This window comes from Neofelis nebulosa, chromosome 16 (genome assembly GCF_028018385.1).
Source record: "Neofelis nebulosa isolate mNeoNeb1 chromosome 16, mNeoNeb1.pri, whole genome shotgun sequence".
Lineage (NCBI taxonomy): Eukaryota > Metazoa > Chordata > Mammalia > Carnivora > Felidae > Neofelis > Neofelis nebulosa.
Genome location: NC_080797.1, coordinates 45,960,028 through 45,987,285, shown reverse-complemented (window position 1 = coordinate 45,987,285; position 27,258 = coordinate 45,960,028). Strand labels below are relative to the sequence as shown.

At 51.4% G+C, this 27,258-nt stretch overlaps 1 protein-coding gene and 1 long non-coding RNA gene across 3 annotated transcripts in view; one reads left to right on the top strand and one right to left on the bottom strand.

The window, feature by feature from the left end:
* The first annotated feature begins 273 nt into the window (after positions 1 to 273).
* TRIM25 (tripartite motif containing 25) lies at positions 274 to 26,635 on the top strand. Of its 2 annotated transcripts, XM_058703013.1 has the most exons (10): positions 274 to 289; positions 598 to 1,271; positions 5,250 to 5,345; positions 8,074 to 8,307; positions 11,648 to 11,819; positions 13,600 to 13,665; positions 17,276 to 17,302; positions 17,634 to 17,715; positions 17,795 to 17,895; positions 20,601 to 26,635. In XM_058703013.1, exons 2-10 carry the CDS (start codon positions 669 to 671, stop codon positions 21,128 to 21,130), a joined length of 1,911 nt encoding a protein of 636 aa, XP_058558996.1. In that variant the 5' UTR covers positions 274 to 289; positions 598 to 668; the 3' UTR covers positions 21,131 to 26,635. The 2 variants fall into 2 exon arrangements, with proteins under 2 accessions (XP_058558996.1, XP_058558995.1); XM_058703012.1 differs by lacking the exons at positions 274 to 289; positions 17,634 to 17,715 and having other exon boundaries at positions 17,797 to 17,895.
* The window catches only part of LOC131497073 (uncharacterized), a 110,698-nt gene continuing 109,621 nt past the window's right edge, over positions 26,182 to 27,258 (bottom strand). Inside the window, exon 3 of the long non-coding RNA XR_009254754.1 lies at positions 26,182 to 26,352. This is a non-coding gene — a long non-coding RNA (uncharacterized LOC131497073). The remainder of the gene's footprint in view (positions 26,353 to 27,258) is intronic.

The following is a 27,258-nucleotide window of genomic DNA, read 5'->3' as shown; positions in this document are numbered from 1 at the left end:
ATGACAGAGAGAGAGAGAGAAAACCTTTGTTACAACTGGGATGTCTGCAAATCCCACTAAAGTAGAACTGGAAATTAAAAAAAAAAAAAAGCATATTGTACAGGTGGTATGGAAAGAAATCGCCAGCTTTAAGTCTGAGTGTGTGCCCATGGGCTCTGGCCTTCAGGGGCTCTGGGTCCCTGTGCCAGGGCCCGACGGGGCGGGGGAGGAGGAGGGAGGAAGGGTTTAAAGGCGGGCGGGGAGGCGCGGCTTCACGGTTGGCGGCGCGGAGCGGACGTCTCGGGTCTGGGTGAGTTCCACTCAGAAAGGCACTAGCGGCGGGCGCGCCGGGGCAGCAGCGCGACCCGGGCCGGGGTTCTCACCTGACGCGCAGGTTTCCTCCTCGGCGGGCCGTGGGGGGCAACCTGAGACCCCGAGTCCGGCGCCCGCGCGCACCCGAGGGAGCCTCTGGAGCTCCGCGCGCGGCCGACTTCGACCGCGCGCCGCGACCCCCGGCGCCCCCGCCCCGGAGCGCGGCCCGCCCCGCCCCTGCCCCCACGTGACTTCCTGAAAGGCCCTCGGGGCCCGCCCCTCCCGCCGCTCACTTTCGTTTCCTAGGCTGTGTGTGGCGGCCGCGCGGCGTTCGCGCCCGAAGTGCCAGCGCGTCTCGTCCGGTCCCCAGGAGCGCCATGGCGGAGCTGGTCCCCCTGGCCGAGGAGCTGTCGTGCTCCATCTGCCTGGAGCACTTCAAGGTGCCGGTCACCACCCCGTGCGGCCACAACTTCTGCAGCTCGTGCCTGGACGAGACGTGGGCCGTCCAGGAGCCGCCGTACCTGTGCCCGCAGTGTCGCGCCGGCTATCAGGAGCGGCCGCAGCTGCACAAGAACACGGTGCTGTGCGCGGTGGTGGAGCAGTTCCTGCAGGCCGAGGTGGCCCGGGCGGCGCCCTCGCCCCCCGACGGCTGCACGCCGCCCGCCCGCGCCGCCGAGCCCAGCCCGCCCTGCCAGGTGGCCTGCGACCACTGCCTGAAGGCGCCCGCCGTCAAGACGTGCCTGGTGTGCATGGCCTCCTTCTGCCAGGAACACCTGCAGCCGCACCTCGACAGCCCCGCCTTTCGGGACCACCAGCTGCAGCCGCCAGTCAAGGACCTGATGCGCCGCAAGTGTCCCCAGCACAACAGGCTGCGGGACTTCTATTGCCCCCAGCATGATGAGTGCATCTGTCACATCTGCCTGGTGGAGCACAAGGCCTGCTCGCCTGAGACCCTGAGCCAGGCCAGCGCAGACCTGCAGGTAAGGGGTGTTGGGGGAGGGAGCCACTGTGGGCATAGTGGCCCACCACGGATCACCTGGGGTAGGGGGATGGGCCCTGCTGGGCCTGAGAACCGGGGCAGGGCGTCCCCAGCGTCGTAATAAAAAGGGGCGGGGAGAACACACAACCCTCCTCTGTCATCCTTGGTCCACTTTCTTCCCCCCACCCTCTGTCTTAAAAAGGGGAATGCGAAGACGGGTGGTTGCTTGCCTTAAGCCTAGTATTTGTCTGATGGTGTTTAGCAGAGGGTTTCCAACGTCAAATATGAGCCCTGGAGGTTACCTCTGTTTCCGCATTTAAATCCCGGCAGCTGGAATTGAATATAATTAGTTCCATTTACAGTTGAGGAAATGGAGGTCTAGAGAAGTTAATTTAGCCTGAGCTGTTGGGACCCCAACGGGTTTGACTCTACGGTTTGCCGTTTCTCTCCATAACCACCCTTATATCTGGGTGCATGGAGCATGCGACGTTCTTGCAGGCTTGAGGTCATGTGTGCAAAAACTTTTGGTGAGCCAGAGAGTGACCAGGGAGGATCGTTTTGAGCAGGATGGTGGGCAGAGTCCCAAATATCTCTGGATACTACCCAGAGGGACAGCCAAACTCTTGCACCATAGTGACCTCCACCTTGGCTGTGCAACTTTGAGCACAGCCTTTGGTTCCTGGGGCCTGAGTCTTCAGTAAAGCAAGGAGGCGGGACCAGGTGGTTTCGTAGGGGGCCTTCCAGATCTGTGTTGATTTTAATGGTTTGGGGGAAATCATAACTTCCCCTTGTGGACTCAAGGCAGAGGCTGAAAGGTGTAATTGAACCACCTTTTTTTATATCAGCCTGAGCTCCGAGGCATGGCCTGATTGCCTTTCATTTTCACAGTCAAGGACTGTCCTGTTGTCGAAGGAGATAAGAGACCCAGCAGAGGTTTGCGGTGGCGCCGGGACCAGGCTCCGGGCCCTGCTCCTCTGAAGCCATGGCCCTTCCTGGGCCTGGTCTGCTTCTCTGTCTGAGCTGGGTTCCTTAGGATTTCTTCCCTGAGTCTTGGAGGGCCAGGGGTTGACCTCTGAGGCACAGCTATGTCGGGCCTCGCCGCCTGGGTCTCCAGCTGCCACACTAAAGAACCTGCCTCGCCTTTCGAGCCAGGAGCCCTGCTCTGCTCCATATCAGCTGTGGTTCAGGGCAAGTCGCTGCAGTTCTCCCAGCCCCGCTTCCTCATCTGTAAAATGGGGTTAAGAGCATTTCTTCTCAACCTGCAAGGGTGGTCAGGAGGCCCTGGGGAGATGAGCTGTGTGGGAAGTGCTTTGTGGGCAGGTCCTGGTGTCGGGCAGGTGGCTGGTTGACCCAGGCTCCGACCTGGGCTGGGTGTTGAGACCTGAGCTTCAATTCTGCCTCTTCTTCCTAGCCGGGTGAGCGCTGCCTAAGCCCTGCCGGTCTAGTTTCTGGGAAGAGAGCTTGCTGGGGGTGGTGTCAGGCGACCAAGATCTTCGTGGCCCTGGTGTGCCCGGGCCTGTCCCTGAGCACTTGGGCAGCCGGCTTCTGCCAAAAGGCTCTTCTAGAAGTTCTTATCCAGGGAGGCAGAAGGCAAGTAGGGGCAGGAGGGTTCCTCTCAGCCTGGCCGGGAGCTGCAGCTGTCTCTCTCGGCCTCTGGGGCCCGGAGCTGGAGTCTGCACCCAGTGTACCTGTGTGCCATACTCGCTTGGCTTTGTAATCCTTGTAACCGGCCTTGCCTTGCTGCTTCTTCTATTAGCCTCCACGTCTAGCCCTGCCACCGCTCGCTGCTGGGACAGAGCCAGCCCCAGCTGGGCAGTGCCCCAGCTGTGGGAGGCTGGTTCGTCCTGACCACTGGTGTGGGGCAGACCCGGGACTCTGCTGCCTCCCACGTCCTCATGGCGGACCCAAGTCCCTGATCTGTGAACAGGTCCTCAGAACTTCAAAAAGTTCTCTACCCTTGATGAGGGGAATGTTGCACCTCTCAAAGTCCTTGGGCCACTTTCCTGTGTCTGGAGCCAGGGAGGCCCCTCTCTGCCATCAGGGGACTGTCATATGTGTTTGATTACTGACGGATAAAGTTTTCCCGAACACAGAGGTCTGGGGTGCACTAAGAGTGGCTGTTGGAGGTGGAACAGTGTTGGGCTGTTGGCAGCCCCCCAGGTGTTCTGAGTTCTCTTGCCGTTCTGACCCCTGTGAGGCCGGATCTGCCATGGCCTGGCCTCCTGCCTTTGGCCCACAGTTTATCTTGGCTACTGTGAGAGGCCAGGTCAGAGGGCACTGTCACAGAGGTTGAATTGGAAACACCATCAGTAACTTGGGCTTTCGGGGTCAAGTTAGTGTGGCCTTGGTCTCCGCTTCTAGCGCCTTTATGTGACTTGTCACTGTGTTGTTCAAATCCAGATTCAAGGTCAGGTTCGGAACTGAATATCTCTAGTGGTGTGGGAGGGCTGGAGGATGTTGAGCTAGCTCGTTAGGGGAAGTAAATGTTTTTTGTCTAGACTTTTCTAATGTACTCAGTGCTTTGATTGTAACACCAGGATCTTGGAACACCAGTTAACAGAGATGTGACCTAGGGCGAGCCACTTCATGACTCTGCTTCAGTGTCCTTATTTATGTGGTTTTTTTTTAAATGTTTATTCTTGAGAGAGAGAGGGAGAGAGAGGGAGGGGGAGGGGCAGAGAGAGAGGGAGACACAGAATCCAAAGCAGGCTCCAGACCCTGACGCGAGGCTTGAACTCACAAACCGCGAGATCATGACCTGAGCCAAAGGCAGTCGCTTAACCGACTGAGCCACCCAGGCGCCCCTCAGTGTCCTTATTTATAAAGGGTGGGTCGCTTCCACTTTACAGTGTTGTTTTTAGCTTTAAGTTAATACCTGAAAAGCACTAGAACAATGCCTGGCTTGCAGTGAATATATAAGAAACACTAGCTACTCTTATGGTGGTGGTGATTTTCCTTGCCATTTCTACACCATAACGTTTCACCTGAGCAGGGAGGCAGGACACTCCAATATCGATTCTGAAAATTGATGGAAATACTAAGAGACCTAAGATGATACTATTTTCCTTCATGCATAATTGACCTTGGTTCCTGGAGGTGGTTAAGGACTTTGTAATTCTGAGTCACCTTAATTCAGTTTCGGGGGTTGACCTGGTGGTGGACTGGCCTCCTGCTTGTTGATCCTCATTCTTAGGGTGTTAGCCCGCGGAGGTCCCTGCCTGTGGGGCATACCAAATGAGCCTTGGACTCTGACTCTTGTTCCTGCTTCCCTGAGGTTGACCGTGGCTCTTCCAGCTGTGTTCTGGAATTGGCAGATGACTCTGGGAGAACAACCCCAGAAATCAGGCTTTTCTCTCTGGGTTTTCCTTCTCCCAGATCTTGGCTGTGTCATCCTTCCCTGCTTAGTTAGCTCTCCCTTGTCATTAAGCAGATTTTTCTTCCCAGTAATTTGTCTGCTTTTCTGGTTGTTTGCAGTGGGAGGGCTGGCTTGAATGACTGAAGCAACTGTCCCAGCCCCAGCTGTTCTGGCTATGGTGTGAACTTGGCCCCCTTGCTGGGCTTCTTGCCTCAGTTTCATTGTCTGTAAAATGGGTGTGCCAACGAAGCAGCTCTTAGTAACGCAAGCTGACGTTTAGTTTGGCTGTACTAGGATCCAGGCACTATGCTAAATCCTTACATTGTTTCAGTTAATCCTCCTACTAGCCCTGCGGGGTGGGAACATTTGTATCTATTTCAAGGCCAAGGACCTAGGTGAGAGACTCTTGGACAGCTGGGAATGGGTCGGTCTAAGTCCTGTGCTCCTAACTTCTTTCTTGTACTGTCCCTCTAAAAGTTGGAAGGGAGGCAATAAATAAGAGAATGCTTCAAACAGCTACAGGCAGGCAAGGCCTGGGCCAGTAGAAACGCCGTGGGACCGTTCTGGTGTTGGCTGGTGGGGGCTGGGCTGAGGTGATTTCTCACCTGCTTGTTTTCTCCACAGACCAAGCTGAAGCATAAACTGACCATCATATGCGATCAGATCAATGGTGCATCGAGGGCGCTGGAGGACGTGAGAGCCAGGCAGCAGGACATACGGGTGAGTGACAGGGCTGTCCACTGCCAGCCCCGGCCCCAGACCCTCCCTCAGCCTCCAGGCAGGACAGGCTCAGCTCTGATCTCCACAGGGCTACACACATGGTGTCACACATGGTGTCGGAATTAGACATCACCCATGCAGGACATCCAGAAAGCCATGTCCCCAGGGGAGATCCTTCATAGACCGAGACTGAACACTGTCTACAAGCCCTGACCTTGGTGTGAGGAGGACGGGGTCAATCACTAAAAATTAGGGTTAAAAAGTAGTAATGTAGATGCGCCTGACTGACTCAGTCAGTAGAGCATGGGACTCTCGATCTCGGGATTTTGAGTTTGAGCCCCGTGCTGGCGTAGAGCTGACTTAAAAAAAAAGTCATGAAGGAGCACCTAGGTGGTTCAGTCGGTTAAGTGTCCAGCTTCGCCTCAGGTCGTGATCTTGCAGTTCGGGAGTTGGAGCCCCACTTTGGGCTCTGTGCTGACAGCTCAGAGCCTGGAGCCTGCTTTGGATTCTTTCTCTCTCCCTTTCTCAACCCCTACCCTGTTTGCACTCTGTCTCTCTCTGTCAGTAAAAAATGAATAAACATTAAAAAAAAATCATGAAGAAAAAAGTATTAATATAAAAAGTGATTATGTGTTCTTTCTTTCTTTCTTTTCTTTTTTTTTTTTTAATGTTTATTTATTTTGAGAGAGAGCACGCACAAGCACGAGCTGGGGAAGGGCAGAGAGAGAGGGAAAGAGAGAGAGAGTCCCAGGCAGGCTCTGTGCTTCGGACCTCGATCCCACAACCGCGAGATCATGACCTGAATGGAAATCAGGAGTTGGAGGCCCCAAGTAGTCATGGTTTAAATGGGAAAAAAAAACAGGAAGCAAAAATGTATACTCACTAGAGTTACATCTTTTTATGAAAATAAAATGTATCAGTTCTAGGGCTGTCATAACAAATTACCACAACCTCTGCTCACAAGGAGAAATGTATTCTCATAAAGTTCTGGAGGTCAGAATCCTGAAATCAAAGACAGGGCCACACTTCCTCATTCTAGAGAAGAATCCTTCTTTGCCTCTTCCAGCTTCTGGTGGCTCAGGTGTTCCTAGGCTTGTGGCTGTGTTACTTTAGCCCCCACCTCTTGTCTTCTCATGGCCTCCTCCTCCCTCTGTGTCTTTTCTTCTGTCTCTAATAAGGACACTTGTCATTGGATTTAGGGCCCACCTGGGTAATCCAGGATAATGTCATCTCAAGATTCCTACCTTAATTACACCTGCAGAGACTTTTGCTGAGTAACGTCAGCTTCGCAGGTTCTGGACAGATCTCTTGGGGGCCACCATTCAACCCATTACAGGAAGTATGGGAGAAAAGACTGGAAGGAAGTATAGGAAGAGAATAGTAGTACCAGTATTGGAGTGGTAGAATTAGAGATTTTTTTTGTCTAGTTTTCACAAATCTTGTAAGTTTTTAATATTATATATAAAAAGAATAGATATATATAGAATGTATGTATTTTATATATTTATATATATTTATGTTTTATATACGTAAAATATATTTTATATATATGTAATATATATAGAATACGTGTATATAGAAGAATACATATATATAGAAGAATACACGTGTATGGAAGAATACATATGTATATATACACATACACATATATGTACACATACACATACATACATACATACATATATATATATGGGAAGTTTTTAAGTAATCTCTGTACCCAGCGAGGGCCTTGAACTCATGACCTTGAGGTCAAGAGTTGCATGCTCTTCTGACCCAGTCAGCCAGGCACCCCCAGAGTCTTTTCTTATTACTCTACTACTGCATGGGGGGTTTTCCTCATTTCTTTGGTTGAAGCTGGGTCACCATCAGACCTCTGTTCTAGCCGGGAGTAAAAGGGACAGGGAAGAAGAGTGTCACACATACCACTTTTGCTCACACTGCACTGGGAGTAGCTTAGTCACATGGCCAACTCTAGCTGCAGGGAATCCTCGGAAATGTAGTCTGGCAGGGCAGCCACATGCCCTCAGAAACTCCAGGGGTGTTCTCTTACTGAAAGGAAGCCATTCTGTCTGTTTCTAAGCTTTATATGAAGAGCATCATGCTGGACGTCTTCTTCTACAGGTGGTTTTTCCCTCATTTGTCCATGCATTGCCCCAGCTCATTAGTTTTCATTACTATCCAATATTCTATCCTGTGAATAATTTGTAGATTTGTATCAAGTCTCTTACTTATTTTTAATTTTTTTAACTTTCAAATTTATTTTAGAGAGAGAGGGAAAGAGAGAGAGAGAGAGAGAGAGAGGGAGAATCTTAAGCAGGCTCACGCTTACTGCAGAGCCCGATGTGAGGCTCAATCCCACGAACTGTGAGATCGTGACCTGAGCCGAAATCAAGAGTCGGACGCTCAACCGACTGAGCCACCCAGGCACCCCCCGAGTCTCTTATTGTTAGACATTCGGTTCTTTCCGGGGTTTTGCCAATTCAAACAATGCTGCTTGTGAGCGTTCTTGAGTCTGTCTCTGGGGCGGGCATCTGAGTATATTCCTTGATTTGGTCTGAGCACCTTCAGATTTACTAGATGTTGCCAAATTCCCACCCAAAGCAGTTGTGCCCGTCTGTACTCCCACGAAGTACAGGGAAGAGTCTCCAGTGCTCCACACTTCACCACTGCTCTGTACACAGGCTTAGCTTTTTTGTCTGATGGACGCCCCTGTGTCTTACCCCGCTAGGAGACTGCCCGCAGGAAGACGGAGCAGCTCAGACAAGAGTATGTGGAAATCAAGATACTCATTGATGCCGCAGAGGCCATCTGCACACGAAAGATAAAGGAGGAGCAGAAGAGGGTCAATACCAAGTTCGACAACATTTACCAGATCCTCTTCAAGAACAAGAGTGAGATCCAGACTCTGAAGGAGGAGATTGAACTTGCCCTGACCAAGGAGGACGAGTTCGAGTTTCTGGAGGTAGGTCTTGATGAACGCTCTTTCTGCCTGCCGTTACGATGTTGATTATAGGTGCAGTGGGACCCTCGAGGTGGGGCTGTAAGAGGTCATTTGAAGCATCCCCCAGACACACGCTGTATCTACTTTCTATGCCGTGTGACAACTTACCACAAACTCAGTGGCTGGGGAGAGCATATGTGTGTTATCCCACTCTCCATGGCTTAGGAGCTGGGACGGGCTGAGCTCGGCTGGGCTGCTGAGCTTGGGGCATCTCCAAGCTTGCTGGCAAATTCAGTTCCTGTGGTGCAGGCGTGAGGTCCCCGCTTTCTTGCCGGCTGGTGGCTGAGGTCTGCTCTCCGTTCCCACAGGTTGCTGCCTTTCCTTGCCACGTACGTGGCCCTCTCTCCACTTGGCAGTTACCTCTTCAAAGCCAGCAGAGAATTTCTCTCTCCAGGAAAGTCTGTTCCCTTTTTTTCCTGCTTAGATTATTAATCTTTTCTTTTTTTCCTTTTTTAGAAAGAATATTCTTCTTCTTTTTTTTTAAGTTTATTTATTTATTTTGAGAAGAGAGAGAGCACGAGTGGGGGAGGGACAAAGAGAGTCCCAAGCTCTGTGTTGTCAGTGCAGAGACTGACGGGGGGCTCGATCTTACGAACTGAAATCATGACCTGAGCTGAAATTAAGAGCCGGATGCTTAACCGACTGAGCCACCTAGGGGCCCCTCTTTGTTTTTGTGGGTTTTTTTTTAATATTCCAGTGTAACACATACAGTTTTACATTAGTTTTAGGTGTACAATATAGTGATTTAACAATTCTTTTTTTTTCCTTAAGTGATTCAGCAATTCTATATGTCACTCAGTGTTCATCGTGATGAGTGTGCTTTTTTCCAAAATTATTTATTTCTTCTTCTTCTTTTTTTTATTTTGGAGAGAGTGCAGACAGGGGAGAGGGGCAGAGAGAGAGAGAGAGAGAGAGAATTCTAAGCAGGCTTCCACACTCAGTCGTGGGGCTTGATCCCATGACTTTGGGATCATGACCTGAGTGGAAATCAAGAGTCAGACGCTCAACTGGCTGAGCCATCCAGGTGCCCCATGATGTGTGTGCTCTTAATCCCCTTCACCTATTTCACCACTCACCTCTTGGTAACTGTCAGTTCTCTACAGTTAAGAGTCTGTTTCCTGGCTTTGTCTCTCTCTCTCTCTTTTCTCTTTGCTTGTTTGTTTTGTTTCTTAAATTTCCACAAATGAGTGAAATCATATGGTAATAGTCTTTCTCGGACTTAATTTCAGTTAGCATAATGCTCTCTAGCTCCATTCATGTTATTGCAAATGGCAAGATTTCATTCTTTCTTACAAGCCCGGTCCCTTTTAGTGGCTCTTACCTGGTTAAGTCAGGCCCACCCGGGATACTCACCTTTCTGATGAACTCAAAACCAACAGATTTGGGATCTTCATTACATCCGCAATATTCCTTCAGTTTTTCCATCTAAGGTAACCTGATGACAGGAGTGACGTCCTACCATAGTCACTGTCCTGCCTATACTCAGAGGGAGGGGATTATATAGGGTGTGTACCCCTGGATCAGGTGGGCATTTTGGGGGCCATGTTAGAATGTTGCCTACGCCCCTTCCCCCCTCCCCCCTCCCCATGGACCCTGGAAGTGTCTTTCTTTTTTCTTTTTTTTTTTAATTAATTAATTAATTAATTAATTTATTTTTTCAACGTTTTTTATTTATTTTTGGGACAGAGAGAGACAGAGCATGAACGGGGGAGGGGCAGAGAGAGAGGGAGACACAGAATCGGAAACAGGCTCCAGGCTCTGAGCCATCAGCCCAGAGCCTGACGCGGGGCTCGAACTCACGGACCGCGAGATCGTGACCTGAGCCGAAGTTGGACGCTTAACCGACTGCGCCACCCAGGCGCCCCTGGAAGTGTCTTTCTAAAGCACAGACCCCCCCCCCCCCGCCCTATCTGACCTCATGTCCCTTAGCACCCCTGTCTTTGGCATCACACTCCTCTCCTGCCCCGTGCTGTAACCACAGCAGAGCATCACCATTACCCAGACAGACCCGGCATTGGATGGGAATGCCATGGCTGTCCTTTTCCCAAGGCTGCTCCAGACTCCCCCACCCCTGTCTTCCTCGGATCCTGCTCTTCTGCCCTTCCTGGTGATCGAGTGGGTTGGTCTGCCTCTGCTGTAGCACTCGGTGGCATTGTTTTAGATGTGCTTGTCGATGTGTCTGCTGTCCGCTCCTTCAGGCCAGCCCTTCCCTTCTTAACTGCCCCCTTCTCCTGGCCTGCAGCGTGCAGCGGGTGTCCCGGTGAAACCCATCGATGGGGTGACGATACCTCAGAGGCCCAGGTTCCTTGTTCAGGTCCTGGGGAGAGTAGAGGAGTGGCTGGGAGTCTTCTCTTCCCCCCTCACGGACTTCTTTCCAGGCCTAGGCTCAGTGCCATCGAGTTTCATCTCTGTGGTCCTTCTTGTGTATTGGAGTAGCTGCCTAGAGCTCTCGGAGAAGGATTCTAAGTCCCTGTCTGGGGACCTCTTGATGTTGTGTGACCCGATTTTAGCTCAAGTCTGGGGACTTTTGTAAGATCCTCCCTTTTCCCTGGATGTGCCCTGGCCGAACCCTCTGCCCGCTGAGGCAGCCCTGTCCAGTTTTAGAACGGGTGTTTGGAGCTGGTCTTTTGAGGGTTGGAGATGGTCCTGAGTCTCCTGTACTTTTCCAGCCACAGCTGGAGGAGTGGAAGAGCATTATCCACGGGGGTCAGGAGATTTATGTCCCAGCTTTGTCTCTGCCACCAATTGGCAGTGTTCCTAGCAGGACACTTTTTCTCTTTCTGTCTCCCCCCATTCCTTTCTTCCTCTCTCTCTCTGTCTCTCTTTCTTTTCCTCCTTTCCTTCCACGTTATTTATTTATTTCCAGTTTATGTATTTTGAGAGAGAGCGTGCAAGCGGGGGTGGGGGGCATAGAGAGAAGGGGACAGAGGATCTGAAGCAGGCTCTGTGCTGACAGCAGAGAGCTTGACGCAGGCTTGAACTCATGAACTGTGAGATCGTGACTTGAAACCAGCAAGAGTTAGATGCTTAACTGACTGAGCCACCCAGGGGCCCCCACGTTGGTTATTTCTTGACTTCAGTGTCCCCCTTGGTAGGTGAGTGGCCTCTGAGGGCCCTGATTCACAGCGCTGTGACCAAAAGTGGCACATTAGCCCCCAGCAACCTCTGGCCTGTAATTTGAGAAGGCTGATTGGACTGAGTGCCCGTGGACACGGGGAATCTCCTCCTGGAGTTCATGAGGGCTGAGCTCAGACCCTGGCTTCCCTGCAGCTGCCTGAACTAATACCCTGGCTTGTTTCAGAAAGCGATCAAACTTCAGGGAATCTCGACAAAGCCGGTCTTCGTCCCCAAGATGGAGCTGAATCAGGAGCTGATAAAGGGTGTCTGCCAGGGCACCTCAGACCTCAAAAACGAGCTGAAGCGGTATATCAGGCTGCCCCAGGACAAGAAGCCCGAGGGACCCACCGGCTTAGGTAACTATTAGCAGCCCCCATGCTCCCCTTCTGGGACCCCTGAAATGGAATCAGCATTTTGGAATCGGGGAGAGGGTCTTGACCCAGAGCACTGGGGCTTCAGTTTTGGGATCCTGAAACATCCGCCCTCCATCTGGGAGGTAGTGGGAAAACATCCTAACATTGTAGCCATCCTTCCTGAAACATTTCTGGGGGCCTTGATGTCAATGATGGGACTTTTGGACAGGCTCTTTGTGCATGTGATCTTGAGACTGGCTCAGGTGGCTCTTTCTTTTCTTTTCTTTTTTTTTTAAGTTTATTTATTTTGAGGGAGAGAGCACAAGCAGGGGAGGAACAGAGGGAGAGAGAATCCCAAGCAGGTTCTGCACTGTCAGCGCAGAGCCTGATGTGGGGCTTGACCTCACAAACCATGAGATCATGACCTGAGCCAAAATCAACAGTTGGGTGCTTAACGAACTGAGCCACCCAGGCAGCCCTCAGATGGCTTTTGAATGGACCCTGGGTTATCAGTGTGTTTGGTGGAAAAATGGCTGGTTTTAGGGTCAGAGAAACCTGGAATTCCCCCCGGCACCCCCTTTTTTTCCTCATGCTGCCATATCCAGTCCATCACCAGGTTTTACTTCTTAAATATCTCCTGACTCAGTCCAGTGGTTTCCCTGCCAGCTATCACCTGTGGCAGCTTTCTAAATAGTCCTGCATCCACTCCTGCTACAGCCAGAGAGAGCTTTTTAAGATGCAGATCTGATTTCTCCCTCTCACCCCGTTTAGAAAATATCCCTTGCTTGTAGGTTTCAGACCACGCTCTTGACCCTGGCCCTACAAGCCCCTACCTGGTCAGGTCCTGTCTATTTCTCCAGCCCTGAAGTGTCCCCTCCTCCCATACATCTCACTGCATTCAGTTGCTTGCATATGCTAAGCTTCCTGCCACAGGGCCTTTGTACGTGCTCTTCTCACTGCTTATAAGACTCAGACTCCACCATCTTCACCAGTTAACTCCTGTCACCCTTCAGAGAGCAGTTGAAACAATATGTTTCTCAGCAGACCTCCCTATCACCACTCTCACTGCTCAGACTAGGTTCCAGGATCCTTGTCATCCCTTGGGAACCTTTGCACATCTGTCATTTTATTCTTCCCCCACTAGATTGCCATTTCTGTGAGGGCAGGGGCTGGGTCTGTTTTCCATCCAGCATTCTCTCCCCAGTGCTTAGCACAGAGTCTGGCACATAGTAGATTTTACTGTGTAACCCAGGGTGGGGGGAGTTTGAATTCCAGCTTGTTGAGCCACGTGTCCTTGCAGAGGAGCCTCTGGGACAGGTGTGGTGCACTCCGTAGCGGGTAAAGCTGTTGATGCATTGGACGCGCATATTTGTTTTCCTGCTGCAGCAGTGATCGCTGGTCTGGCGGATGAGGGGTGGTGGAAAAACTGGAGGGAGAGGAACCAGCACTGCACAACAGGCGTCTTGGCCACCCCACCACAAGCAAGGTGCTCATCCCCGGCTACACCGGGAGAAATGGAAGCATAGAGAGGGTTCAGAGGTCACGAAGCTGGGCGCTGGCAGAGAAAAGACTTGATCCCGGCTACATTTTAAGCCAGAGAAAAGAGGGACACACCAAACTCGTCTTTCTGTCCCCTTGTTTCTAGCTCCTGTAAATGACTGGATGGGAAAAGTCCGTGGGAGTTGCCTTTGTAAAACACTCTATCTGCCGGCCCGTGGCAAAGCTGGTTCCTGGGGTTGCTTTGGAAGAGCTGCATAAACTAATCCCTTCTTCTTTGGCCCAGGGAACCCTGGAGAGCATGGCCCAGCGTCCACGCACAAACCCGCACACTTTGTGAAGAAGGTCCTGAGTAAGTAACCCTGCTGCTGTCCCTGTGGCTGTGGCCTGGCCGTGGCTGGCCGGAGCTCTGGCCGACACACTCACAGGTGTTGCCGCTCCTTCTGGGTGGGCTCAGCCCGTCCCAGGTTGCCGGGGGCCCGAGTGTATCTGGAGACCGGCATGGCTACGGCCACAGCGAGTGGAAGTTGGAGGGGCTGTCGCAGGAGCTCCCCTGGGGTGCTTAGCAGGACTGGCCCATCGGTACTGGCTGTGTGGGCTGCCTGGGCCTGCAAGGTTACCAATGGTGGCTTGTCTTGAGAAATACTTAGCGATACCCAAGTTTTGACACTCGGGCAGAGCCCCCTGGAGGGGCCTGGCCATGGTCCTGGAGGAGCAGAGGCCAACCCTCGCCGGTAGTTCAGCGCTGTTCTGTCTTGAGTTGTCATGTGCTTGTATCATCATAGCACTTCCTAACCTTTTGTCATTATTGCCTTTCTCTTACCCGCCCTGCTCCCAGCCATTGAAGACAGTTTTTTCCTAATGGCCCACATTGGTGAAATTTTAATACCACACATATGTGGTATGCCTGTTTAACTTTTTTTTTTTTTTTTTTTTAAATTTTTTTTTTTTTTTTTCAACGTTTTTATTTATTTTTGGGACAGAGAGAGACAGAGCATGAACGGGGGAGGGGCAGAGAGAGAGGGAGACACAGAATCGGAAACAGGCCCCAGGCTCCGAGCCATCAGCCCAGAGCCTGACGCGGGGCTCGAACTCACGGACCGCGAGATCGTGACCTGGCTGAAGTCGGACGCTTAACCGACTGCGCCACCCAGGCGCCCCTGTTTAACTTTTTTTTGTTTTTAGTATTTATTCATTTTTTGAGAAACAGAGACAGAGCATGAGCTAGGGAGGGCAGAGAGAGAGAGGGAGACACAGAATCCAAAGCAGGCTCCAGGCTCCAAGCTGTTAGCACAGAGCCAGACACGGGGCTCGAACCCACCAACCATGAGATCATGACCTGAGCTGAAGTTGGATGCTTAACCGACTGGGCCACCCAGGTGCCCCGCAGTATGCCTGTTTATATGTTATGCTTTTAAAAAGTTTTTTTAATGTTTTATTTATTTTTGAGAGAGAGAGCGTGAGAGGGAGAGGGGCAGAGAGAGAGAGAGGGAGACACAGAATGTGAAGCAGGCTCCAAGCTCCAAGCTGTCAGCACAGAGCCTGACACGGGGCTCGAACCCACCAACCATGTGATTATGACCTGAGCTGAAGTCAGATGCTTAACCGACTGAGCCACTCAGGTGCCCCTATATGTTATGCTTTTTTAAAAAAATATGTGTATTTATTTTGAAAGGGAGTGAGTGGAGAAACAGGCAGAGGGGAAGAGAAAGAATCCCAAGCAAGCTCTTTGCTGTCCACACAGAGCCTGATGAGGGGCTCAATCTCACAAACCACAAGATCATGACCTGAGCCAAAATCAAGAGTCATTTAACTGACTGAGCCACCCAGGTGCCCCTATATATTATGCTTTTATACGTATAAAGAGTAAGACTTCTTTCACCCTCTTCCACCAAGAATGAATTTTTGCCCCCTTTGGGGCCATATCAGCCACACATTGAGAAGGCACATGCTGTTGAGGTGGGGGCTGGGGAGAAGAAAGGTCCTCAGTTTCCTCATCTGTCCAACTTGGACCATAATGATACTGACCTCACGGGATTCTTATTAGTGAACCTCAGAGTCACTTGAGACGTTGGTTGTGAAGCTCTTATTTTATTTTTATTTTAGAGAGAGTGAGTGAGTCAGGGAGAGGGACAGAGGGAGAGAGAGAGAGAGAGAATGAGAATCTCAAGCAGGCTCTATGCTCAGCCCAGAGCCTGATGCAGGGCACCATCCCTCGACCCTGGGATCATGACCTGAGCTGAAATCAAGAGTTGGTCACTCAACGGACTGAACCGCCCAGGCGCCCTGTGAAGCTCTTTTAAAGGCCATAAATATGCTACTGAACTGTGGCTGTTACTGCTTCCCTGAAAAGTGAGCGTGAACGGAGGAGTGCTGCCCCTGGGGGATGAGGGAGCTCTTGGTCTGTGTTGTTTGCTTTTAGAGTTTAGTTTGTCTTTGGCATTTCCAAATGGAGTGGAGCCAGGGGCCAGGGTGCCTGGTGTGGAGGGAGCGGGAGCCCTCAGCTCACCGGGGAAATGTAGAAGGGCACCTGGTGTGACTGGGGAAGGGAAAGATAGGGGGACAAATGCTGTGCACCTATGTCCTCAGGTCACGCTCCCCCAGAAGCTTCCTCGCCCCTGCCCCAGATCACAAGCATCGCTCTTGGCAGGAGTGAGCTGTGGTGCCGGCCGGGGGCTGAGATGGGGAAGTTGGCAGGGAAGGAGTGGATCGGTCACAGTGTAGATGACACTCTGAACCGCTGTGATGACTGGGGAGGGGGCCTGTGCCGTGCCCTAGGCCGGTGGCACAGCCTGGGGTCCTCCCAAGATGCTGGTCCAGTGGGAGTGGGCAGGTGAGGAGGAGATGGGGGCAGAGTGAAGACAACACCTGGAAAAAGGACTCAGAAGTGGGAGGAAGGAGAGCTATGGGGTCATGTGGGGCTGAGTGGGGGCTGGTGTGGGGGGAGGGAGAGGATAATAGGAGAGAGGGGGGCTTATCTGGAGCGTAAAGCACCCTGCGGGAGGGCAGGGATAAGATCCAAAACACCCCTTGTCATTCCAGTGGCGAGGAAAGTGGCGGAGGGAACCCGAAATCTTCTAGCTCAAGTAGACTTGAGTATGCATGGCAGTCACCCAGGGGCTTGTAAAACACAGATTGCTGGGCCCCACCCCCAGGCTTTCAGATTCAGCGGGTGTTTGGATGAGATCTAAGAGTTTGCATTTCCTACAGATTCTCCGGTGATGCTGCTGCTTCTGGGGACCACGCTCTGAGAGTCATTGCTTTAGCTAAACTTAGTCTTCACAGGTGCACACTCCAAGATAGTTTTTAAAGACTGTTGTGATAGGGGAGCCCGGGTGGCTCAGTGTGACTCTTGATTTCAGCTCAGGTTATGATCTCACAGTTCGTGGGTTCGAGCCCCGCATCAGACTCTATGCTGATACCGTGGAACCTGCTTCGGATTCTCTGTCTCCTCTCTCTGCTCCTCCCCTACTCATGCACATGCATTCTCTCTGTCTCTGTCTGTCTCTCTCTCAAAAATAAATAAACATTAAAAAAAATAAAGACTATTGTGATACTCGGCAAGCCATTTCTTTGCTGGTTCCCTTTATTTTTTGGTATGTTTTCTCTTGCATTTTTCCTGTTATAGAGATGTAATTTACCTACAGTAAAATATACAGATCTTACATGTGCAGTTAGATTAATTTTGACGAATGCATATGTGTGTTACCATTACTCAAATCAAGTTAAAAAACTTCCATTACCCCAGAAAATTCCTTCATGCTCCTTATGATCAGTGTCAATCCCCCAAACCACTGTGGCAGGTTTCTGTCCCCATAGATTCATTTGCTTGTTTCCAGCTAAAACATCCTAGCTTTATTTGCATGGGTCACATTCAAGCAAATGATTGTTATTACGGTATTTTGAAAGTGTCACTGTGCAGTGCTTGAACGTAGCTTAATTCTAAAAATTTTCTTTTTCAGAAGAAGAAAAGAAACACAAGAAACCTCGTAAGTTATGCATTTGTACATCTTTCTGTTTCTTGAGGTTGCCCAGGTGTGGAATTAAATGCAGGGAAGGCTGCCCCCTCTCTCATTAGGTTCTGCGATGGGGCCCGAGTTCTGGGATTCTGTCCTCTAGTGGCAGGCGGGCCTGAGGTTGGAGGTGAGGACAAGTGTACGTGAGTGAGACAAATAATGAGTGTAGCCCTGTCTGGACATACCTGTATCCTCCCGGCTGTCCAGGTGTGTGTTTGTGGAAGTAGCTCTTGAAAATCAGTTTCCTCAGGGAGGACTGACCATCTGGTCACTCTGTGTCAGGTGTTCAATTCATGTTTCCCCTCCTCTGCCTCTGCCTCACCCGTCAATATGCCCACCTTTGGAGCCCCAGAACAGTTACTGGGTTTAAAGCAAGCAGGCCTGGAGACTGAATTATTGCGGGCAGGGGGCAGTGGGGTGTCCACCCTGAGTTGGTTCTGAAAACGGCTCTCTGTGTCCTCATCCAGCTGTAGCCAAAGCCTCCGCTGTGCAGCCGAACCCGGTGTCCCTCACGACCAAGGTGCTGGACACCTTCTTAGCCAAGTCCAGGCCCGAGCTCCTAGAGTGTGAGTAGCATTGGCCCTGACGAGCGGTCCCGCTGGCCCTCGGGCTCTCCTGTTTAGCTCTCTGCACAGACCTTTGCTCTCGCCACTGTTGGGAGGTCCCGCTTGGCTCCCCCTACCCCGGTTAGCAACTCGCCCGTCCTCCGTCAGCACCTGCCCTTCTTCACCTCCCTTCCTAGCCAGCACAGACCTTGCAGAGGTGCCTTGAACCCCCAGCCCTCGTGAGCCCGGCTCGTCCCTTTCTCTGGGCTGGCACCTGCTGCCCAGGGCTGTGCCTCAGTCCTGCTCTAGGTTTCCCGCCGGCTCCTCTGCCATTCTAGAGCCTTCCCACTTGTCACAGCCTCAGTCTTCTGCATGCCCTTCCCACCCGCTTCACAGAGAAGAGGGGCCCCTCATGCTCTTGTTATTGCCATTTCTCTTGCATCTACACCTGCTCCCTCCTGCCCTCCCTGGCCCCTCCCCAAGGCCAGCCAGGCTCCTGCTCTGTCTGGACTCATGCTCTTGCTCTGGCACTCACCTCTTCATCCTCACCTCCTCTCCTGGGGCCTGCCCCTCCGCAGTGTGTTTAAATCTCCCTCATCACAAAAGCAAAGCAAAACAAATGAAAACAAAAACAGTGGCCAGTGCAGCCAGCTTTTCTTGGCTCCTGCACTGTGTCCACCTCCCTTTCACCTGAATACTGGTTAAAAATACAAATTCCTGGGCCCCAGGCCAGTGCTGCAAGATCAGACGGCAGGGGACCAGCCTGGAAAGCTGTTGTGAAACTCATTTCTTTGGTGATCTTTTTGAGGGAAGATGGAAAAATGAAGCTGCAATGTTGTCCCCCAGTGCTGGTCCTCAGCTGTGGCTGCGCGTCAGATGCCCCGGGGAGCTTGACACAATCTCCCTGCATGTCTCTGTGTTTCTGAAAGTTTCCGGGCCGGGGGGGAGGGTTGTGGGGGGCCAGAACCAAGAGTCTCATTCTCTCAGGGCAGTCTGGCCTCTGTCCCCACGCTCAGCTCTGGCTGAGGGTAGTGGCAGCCCCCGTGCAGCTAAATGGCTAAATGTCAAGGACACCTTTCAGCCTTCAGTTGGCTGGACCTCTCAGCTGTATCCCTCCTTCCAGGAACACTCTCTCCCTAAGGCTGCTGAGTCCCTGGGCTCCCCCGGGCTCCACCTGCCCCTCTGGTCACTGGTCACTCCTTAAGCTCCTTTGCAAGCTTGCCCTCCCTTGTCTAAGTGGAAATGATTGAAGTTTCTGCCTCACGGCCAGGTCTAGGCTCCTCCCACCATCGCTCCCTCGGTTTCCCTTTTGTACCCGCAGCCTCACACAGCAGCACCTTCCATGTGTACCCACTTCCGTGCAGCGGCCATGATCTGTCTTGCAAATTGCGGCCCTGGCCCCCCTTTCTCCAGAGCTGTAGCAGGCCTGGGGGGATGGGTGGGTACCTGGGTTTCTCAGGACCGGCCTCCCTGGAGCTTCCTGCCGTCCCCTCCCCCATGCTAGACCCAGGTCTGGCTCTGGGCCAGAGCTAACTGCTGCTGAGCTGCTGGTGGTGTGCTGAGCCAAGTGTTTCTGGATCCCCATGCTCCGGGGGCAGGGAAAGTGAGTTCTAGCAGCTCAGGACCTTAGAGAACATGTTCCCCAGCCCATTCATTTTGCCCACGGGGAGACTCAGGGCTCTGAAAAGCATCCTGCCCTAAGCCACCTAGCAAGGGAGTGGCAGGAGGTGGTGAAACCCCAGGGCTCTTGGTTTCCAGGTTCCCAGGCTAGGGATTGTCCCTATGCAGTGCTGCCTGGAACCTTTCTCCCAGGGTCCAGGGTCTCCTGGGAGGGAAGGGGTAGAGATGGGTGTGTCCTAGGAAGGAGGTGGAGGGTGGGGACCACACAGGGCTGAGCTCAGTCTTCAGCTCCCCTGGAACTGGTTGGAAGTGTCAGGGGAATATAGTCCGGTAATTTCCGTGCTCACAAACATTGTTCAGCTCCCTGCTGCCCACCAAATAAAATCTAGACCCCTTAACTCTCTGCTATGTGGCCCCAATATGTCCCCCTTCTCCTGCCAGGGCCTCTCTCTCCCAGTTGCCCAGCCTTTGTTGGTCCCAGCCCGTGCCCGCTATCCTTGTGACCCCAAGCTCTGCTCTCGCTGTGCCCTCTGCCCCGCTCCGCTTGCTTCTGTTTAATTCTCATCTTACTGTTGCTCGGCTCAGATTCCAGCCTACGTGGGCAATGTTCGCTCGTGCTCTCCCCACCCTTCACGTAAGCTGTTTGCCCCTGTAGCAGCGTGCCCACCACTTAGCGGCGCGTGTTCTCACAGTGTTGTGCGGAGGGGCTCGCCTCGCTTGCTGTGGCGTGAACTCCATGAAGTCAGGTGCCAAGTCTGCTCAGAATCGTGCGTCTTGCGCAGAATCGGGTGCTCAGTAAATGGCTTTGGGTGGATGAGTAGATAGATGGGTGGCTGATAGATGGACGAATGGCTGGATTGATGGCTAGCCAGATGGACAAATGGCTGGCTGGCTAGACAAAATGGGTGGATAGTTGGATATGTGTATGGATGATGAGTGGATGGATATTTGGCTATGTGGGTAGATGGATGTGTGGATGGGTAGACGGAAGGATAGATGGACAGGTGGATAACAGAAATGAGCAAATACGACCAGTTGGGGCAAGGTTTAAAAATGAGAACACTTTGGGCTCCTTGTAATCGGTTCCTTGGGTCATGCTTTCTTAGATGCCACTAAGTTCAGCCTGGACTACAACACCGCCCACAACAAGGTGGCTCTGTTGGAGAACTACACTGTAGCTTCTGTGGCCGACTTGCCCCTGAACTACCAGCCACACCCCAAGAGGTTCACATACTGCTCTCAGGTGCTGGGCCTGCACTACTACAGGAAGGGGATCCACTACTGGGAGGTGGAGCTGCAGAAGAACAACTTCTGCGGGGTGGGCATCTGCTACGGCAGCATGCCGCGGCAGGGCCCCGACAGCCGGCTGGGCCGCAACAGCGCCTCCTGGTGCGTGGAGTGGTTCAATACCAAGGTCTCTGCCTGGCACAACAATGTGGAGAAAACGCTGCCCTCCACCAAGGCCACGCGGGTCGGCGTGCTTCTCAACTGTGACCATGGCTTCGTCATCTTCTTTGCCGTCACCGACAACGTCCACCTGATGTATAAGTTCAAGGTGGACTTTACCGAAGCTGTGTACCCGGCCTTCTGGGTGTTCTCTGCGGGTGCCACGCTCTCCATCTGCTCCTGCAAGTAGGCCGGCCACGGACACTGACCTCTGGGTGCCCAAGACAGTGGTGGAAGGCCTGCAGGTGGAACTGTCCCAGAGCTTCCTGCGACTCTTCAGGGTTGAGAGTATGGGAGGGGGGAGGGGAGGTGGAGGGAGGGGGAGGTGATCGCGCTGTGGACCAGGAAGCACTTCTGCCTCCTGGTGCCCATCAGGGCAGGGTGACCTCCTCCCTCTTGTTCCCGTAGGTCCCCAGCTGCTGGCAGCTGGATGGGGTTTTGGGAGGTAAAGTCATTAGCGTCCTTTCCTCTTGGAGGGAATCTGTAGCCACCGTGGGCCCTTTCTCGGGGGGGGGGGGGGGGGGTTGGTGTAAGGTCCTGGCCATCTGGGGCAGCCTTCGGATCTTAATGTTTTGATTACTCTCGATAGGGCTATTCAGCTTAATATATTGATTTAAAAAAAAAAATCCCATGGCATTGAATTTCAGTATTATTCACCCCCTGTATGTGGGATTCAGGTGTATGCTCAGACTCCTGGTTATTTTCTGTCCTTAAGGGAAACTGCCCATCGCAGGTCTCTACCCAGATCAGAGTTTCTAAAAGAAATGGGTTCTCTCCCTCCACTGGAGAATGGCCCTGCTTCCCTTCCTTTCCTCGTACCTCATACCCCGTCAACGGTTTTAAAATATTTAATCCAGCAGGAAACTTTTCAGACTAAGGTTTCAAACCATGATCTGAATGTGTTGAATTTGCGATTCAAGGTCAAGGTGACCCAGGTCCCATGTTGGGAACCCTTTCCACTCCCACTCTTGGTGGACACTCTTTGGCTGCACCCACGAGAGCCTTGCGGGAGGCCTTCTTCCCATAGCTTAGGCTTTGGAGCCAGGAACACCACTGGGCAAGGGTGACCCTGACCTGGGTTGACATTGTGGTGGTTTTGCTCTTACTAGCGTCATGGCTTCTTACAACTGTGCTCAGTGAGAGCCTCTCATCCGAAGGGCTGTGAGGTACTTGACTGGCTGGTGTAGATACCACTGTGGCCAGTACAGTCGACTGGACTGCTGAGCTTGATATCCTTGGTCCACGATCATACAGACGAGCCATGTGGGGCTACCTCCGGGACCATGCCAGTTCTCTTGTTGGGGTGACCACCTGTGGGCAAGGGAGTCTTCTAGCAGGTCCCGTGGGAAACGGCAACATTCCTATTCATCCCTGGCCACAGGATGCAGGCCCAGTGTGACCCTCTTGCGAGTCGCACGCCTGTCACTGGCACTGCATTAACCCTTTCTCTTTTCCTCATTTGAGCTAATTCCAGATGTGGGGACTGACCAGGCTAGGGGGCCCAGAGACTTTCAGGGCCAGTGAGAGAACAAGCTACGGGACTGAAGCACAAGGGGTATCTTTTCCTGCAGTGTTTTCTGTGCAGTGAAAATAACCCCAGTCTGCTAAGGGGCAGGAGGGAATGGATTGCCAGAATTCCCAAGCTCCTTCTATCCTGATGTTGTCAGGATGTAAAGTCCCAGTCCAAAAGTGGGAGAAATTTAACCTCATTTTGGTGAAACGAATCCTGGGATTTCCTAAGAGGGGAGCTCAGGTCAGGCTCTTTGTAGTATAAAAAAGAAGTCAAGCACTGGGGACGTGGGGACCCCGGACCTTTTCTGTGAATGTTTGAGAGTTTAACGTGGCTCTTGCCTTGTGCTGGAGTCCCGGGGCTCTCGAACCAGGCCCAGAGCTCTGCGAACCCTTGACAGGTGTGTTGATCTGCATCCCTTCCCGGTAAGGACCTTCACTTCCTTGGGAGAGAGATCATCTTTTTTGGGGAGACATCCCTGCAATGGCTGAGATGCAGTTTTTAAGTTTCCTTCCTTTGATTCTGGGAAGGAGAGTTCTTCGGTGATTCTTCTCTGCTTTTGGCAGAGGTCAAAAAGATCTTCGTCGATCTTCTGAAACAAAAGCCTTGTCTGAAGCCAGTTCCTACTTGGGAAACAGCTAGGCTTAGAAGAGGAGAATGCTGAGGGTTAATCCTCGGGGTCCTGCTGTGGCTCTCCCTGCAGACCCGAGGGGCAACGGAGGGAGCTCTTCCCTGGTGACCATACAGGTCATGATGGGGAAGCGCTGTTCTCTGTTTCTAAGAGGCGAGGAGGTAGCCCAAGGTGGACTCTGCCAGGTGCTCTGGAGATGTGGATTGAGGTGTGTGCATCCTCGCTGTCTAGAGCCATTCTGTTTGCAGTGGGGAGACCTCACACTCCTCTCGCCTTGCAGGGCTGCTGCCCTGCCTAGAGTCCTCAGATTTGGGGCAACATTGTATTCATCTGACTTCTCGTTTGCAAAATAAGTCAGATGAGGTACCGGATGACTCCACTCACGACTCTGGCCATCCCATCATGGAGGAGATTCCTCCTAGATGGCCCCCTGCTACCCTGGGGAAGAGTCAGAAAACCCAGAAACAGACATAAAAATACTATCCCGGACTCCAGGTATCAGGGACTGACTCAGTCACTCTGGCATGATCAGAGCAGGGCCAAGTTTTTGTATTATTCAAGACTGGCCGGTTCCCCTGTTTTAATTACTCAGAAATGGATCTGCAATCTATAACTAATACTGGTATGTTATCTCCTTTATTCCGCCTCTCCCCACTATTGATTTTAGTTAATTAGTAGGAGTATTTGTGCTATTATTTCACGAGCTAATTTTTTTAAAGAGTTGATTCTTCAGGACATCATTGGGGCTGTAGACACAGATCTTTTGAAACCCATGAGAAATACTAGGGCCAAGGCTGGTCGACATGCCTTAGAAGCTGTGAATGTAAAAAGCGGTGTCTGGTAGTCTTTCTTGCTTGCAAGTCTGTGTAGACCGTGCATACGGTGTCTATACACACTGAAAAGTAAAGCACTTTTCTGAGCTCTGTGAGTTCTTGTGAATTATTGAACCCGAGGGAGGTCATGTGCTATGGACTAGATGTTCATGTTGCCTCAAAACTCACATGTTGAGCCGTAACCTCCAGTGTGATGGTATGGGGTGGGGAGGTTAGGTCATGAAAGCGGACCTCCCATGAATGGGATCAGTACCTGTATAAAAGAGACCACCCCATATTGCACCCTTGCCCCTTCTGCCATGTGGGCACACAGCAAGAAGACGGCTGTCTGTGAACCAGGAAGTGGTTCCTCCCCAGAAATTGAACCTATCAGCACTGGCTCTTGGCTGGATCTTCCAGCCTTCAGAACTGTTGAGACATAAATATGTGTTGATTTAAGCCACCCAGTTTCTGGTGTTTTTGTTACAGCAGCCCAGTCTAAGATGCCCCGGGAGTGCAAAACGGAATAAAGGAAACCGTGTTTAAAATGGAGTTAGGAGGCCCGAACGGGGAGCCCTCAGGCTGTACAACTCCTTGCAGCCTTTTGCAGACCCGATGGGAAGAGCGGACCCTGCGTTGCCCACAGGAAGAAGCCTATGCTACCCAGCAGGAGGAAGGGAGATTTTTCTCCATCCCTGGCAACAGCCCAGCCAATGAGACCGTCCCGAGTCAGCCAATGAAAGGGCCCTACACTTGGAACTCCCAGTTCACACCAATGGACCTTTTGCTTGTAACAGCTCCTTCCAACTCCCCCACTTTCCTCTCTAAAAGAATATTCTCTTTTGTTCTCAGGCCATGCCTGTAGTTCGTTTTGTGACTTGCATGTCCCGAATTGCAATTCTCTGTTATTCCTGAGTAAATCTATTTTTTGCTGGTAAATGACTTTTAATTTTCAAGGTTAGCATTACCTTCTGGATTTGCCAGTCAGCCAGAGGTGTCGGTGGCCTGGGGACCCTGAATTGTGGTTGCTGTCTGAAGCAAAGACATCCTGTCCAGGCCATGTCCTTCAGCCTGTAGAGCCCAGATGCCAGTCTGTCAGTGGCAGAATTGCCTCAGTGCACCAGGTGCTGTCAGCATAGAGGTGGTGGGACTTGCAAGCTTGGAATAAGCCCTTCCCGACCAGTCTCTCTGAATGAAACACCCTGTCCTTGAAAGGAGCTTCCCACGTGTCTTCTCTCTGGTGTCCAGCCTCCAGGGTTTAAAGTCTGGTTTTGTTCTCTCACACCCCACCCCTCTTGCAGTGTTTTTCTTCCTGTCCCTGTACCCACAATATACTCAATATGTCCGTTACAGACTTGCCTGTCCCTTTAGAGATGCCACTTCGGCTTCCACGGGACACGCTTCTGTTCCAGGACAGGACCTCCTGACTCCTTAGTAGTAGAGCAAAGCCGTGAGCACGTGTGTGTGTTTGAGGGCTGGTTCTGAGCTCTCTGTGGTTGCGGGAGTGCCGCATTCACTGATTGTGGGCTCTGTCCTGGGTCTTCCCTCTGTTTTCTCACCTCATTCCAGGTGGTCTCGAAACACCCCTGCATCTCGAATGATGGACGGACCCCAGCCTTTGCTGACCCTGTAGGGGCGGTCTCCCTGCGCTTTTCAAGAGTCTCAATACATAAACTGTAGGAAGGCTCTAGAAAAACAGGTCTGAGTGAGGGGATGAGAAGAGACACTGATATAATAAGGAAAGCAAGTTGAAAGGGGTAATTTGAGTGAAAACGTCTCATGACTGATGATTTCCCTAGCCTATCTTTTGTGACAAGATTTTCTGTGCTGACCAGGTGTTTCCTCTCAGAAGTCCAGACACTTGAGGTTTTTCATGTTTTCCCATGTGCTCCTGGATTTTCTCGATTGAAAACGTGTAGGTGGGGGCACATCCCCTCCCAGCTGGATTTTGAAAAGTTCCTGGTTGAATGTCCACAGGGGGTCCTGCTGGGCAGCTTCCCTCGGGAGTTTGCTGAGGAAACACTGATGCATGGGGGCTAGGATGAGGCGGCATGCCGTGGTGCTTCTCGGAGGTTCAGCTCCCACGTTCGTAGTTTTGGGGGCATTTATTGTGCTTGGTGTTCTGTGAGCCTCCTGGGTCTGTGGTTTAGCATCTGGCGTTAATCCTCGGTCATTATTCTCTCAAATAGTTTTGTTCCTTTTTCTCTTTCTTCTGGTATTCCTATTGTGTGTATACCCTTGGATGCTCTGTTCTAGGGTTTTTTTGTTTTTGTTTTTTTTTCAGTCTGTTCTCTGCTTTTCAGTTTCTTAAAATTTTTTTAATTTAAATTGTTTTTAATGTTTATCTTTGAAGGAGAGAGAAACAGAGTGTGAGTGGGGGAGGGGCAGAGAGAGAGGGAGACACAGAATTTGAAGCAGGCTCCAAGCTCCAAGCTATCAGCACAGAGCCCAATGCGGGGCTCAAACCCATGAATCACGAGATCATGACCTGAGCCGAAGTCGGACACCCAACCGACTGAGCCACCCAGGCGCCCCTCTGTTACTGGTTTTTAACTTCATTCCATTGTGGTCTGAGAATGTACTTTGCATTGTTTGAATTGTTTGAAATGTATCAAGTTTTGATTTATGATTCAGAATATGATCTAGCTTGGAAAATGTTCATGTGCACTTGAAAAGATTGTGTATGTTGTTGTTGTTGAGTGGAGTTATAAACTGACCAGTTGGTCAAGCTGGTTGACAGTATTGTTTGAGTCTTTTATTTATAACCTTACTGATGATTTATGTCTTCTTATATCAATTCTTGGGAGAAGGATGTTATACAACCTTATATAACCTGTCTTTCTTATAGGCAGCATGTGTTTGATTCTTGCTTCTTTTTGCAATCTTGCAGAAATTTGACAATTTCTGTTTTTAATTGATACATTTAGACTGTTTTCAGAATGGGAAATAATGCTGTGGTCATCATTGAAAAAACTGCCCTGATTCTGTTTTTTTATTTTTAATTTTTTTAATGTTTATTTTTTGGGAGAGAGAGAGTGCAAACAGGGGTGAGGGAGGGGCAGAGAGAGAGGGAGACACAGCATAGAAGCAGGCTCCAGGCTCTGAGCTGTTAGCACAGAGCCTGACGCGGGGCTCGAACCCACGAACAGCAAGATCATGACCTGAGCTGGAATCAAGAGTCAGATGCTCAACCGACTGAACCACCCAGGCGCCCCTTCTCTTTTGTATTTTTTAAAAAAATTTTTAATGTTTATTTACTTTTGAGACAGGGTGCGAGCAGGGAAGGGGCAGAGAGAGACAGAGACGCAGAATCTGAAGCAGGCTCTAGGCTTTGAGCTGTCAGCACAGAGCCCGATGCGGGGCTC

Coding starts and splice junctions, on each gene's coding strand:
- TRIM25 (XM_058703013.1), top strand. CDS start 669: ATGGCGGAGCTGGTCCCCCTGGCCGAGGAGCTGTCGTGCTCCATCTGC. Junction 13,666..17,275: donor CTTTGTGAAGAAGGTCCTGA/GTAAGTAACCCT, acceptor TTTCTTTTTCAG/AAGAAGAAAAGAAACACAAG. Junction 17,303..17,633: donor AAAGAAACACAAGAAACCTC/GTAAGTTATGCA, acceptor CATGTTTCCCCT/CCTCTGCCTCTGCCTCACCC.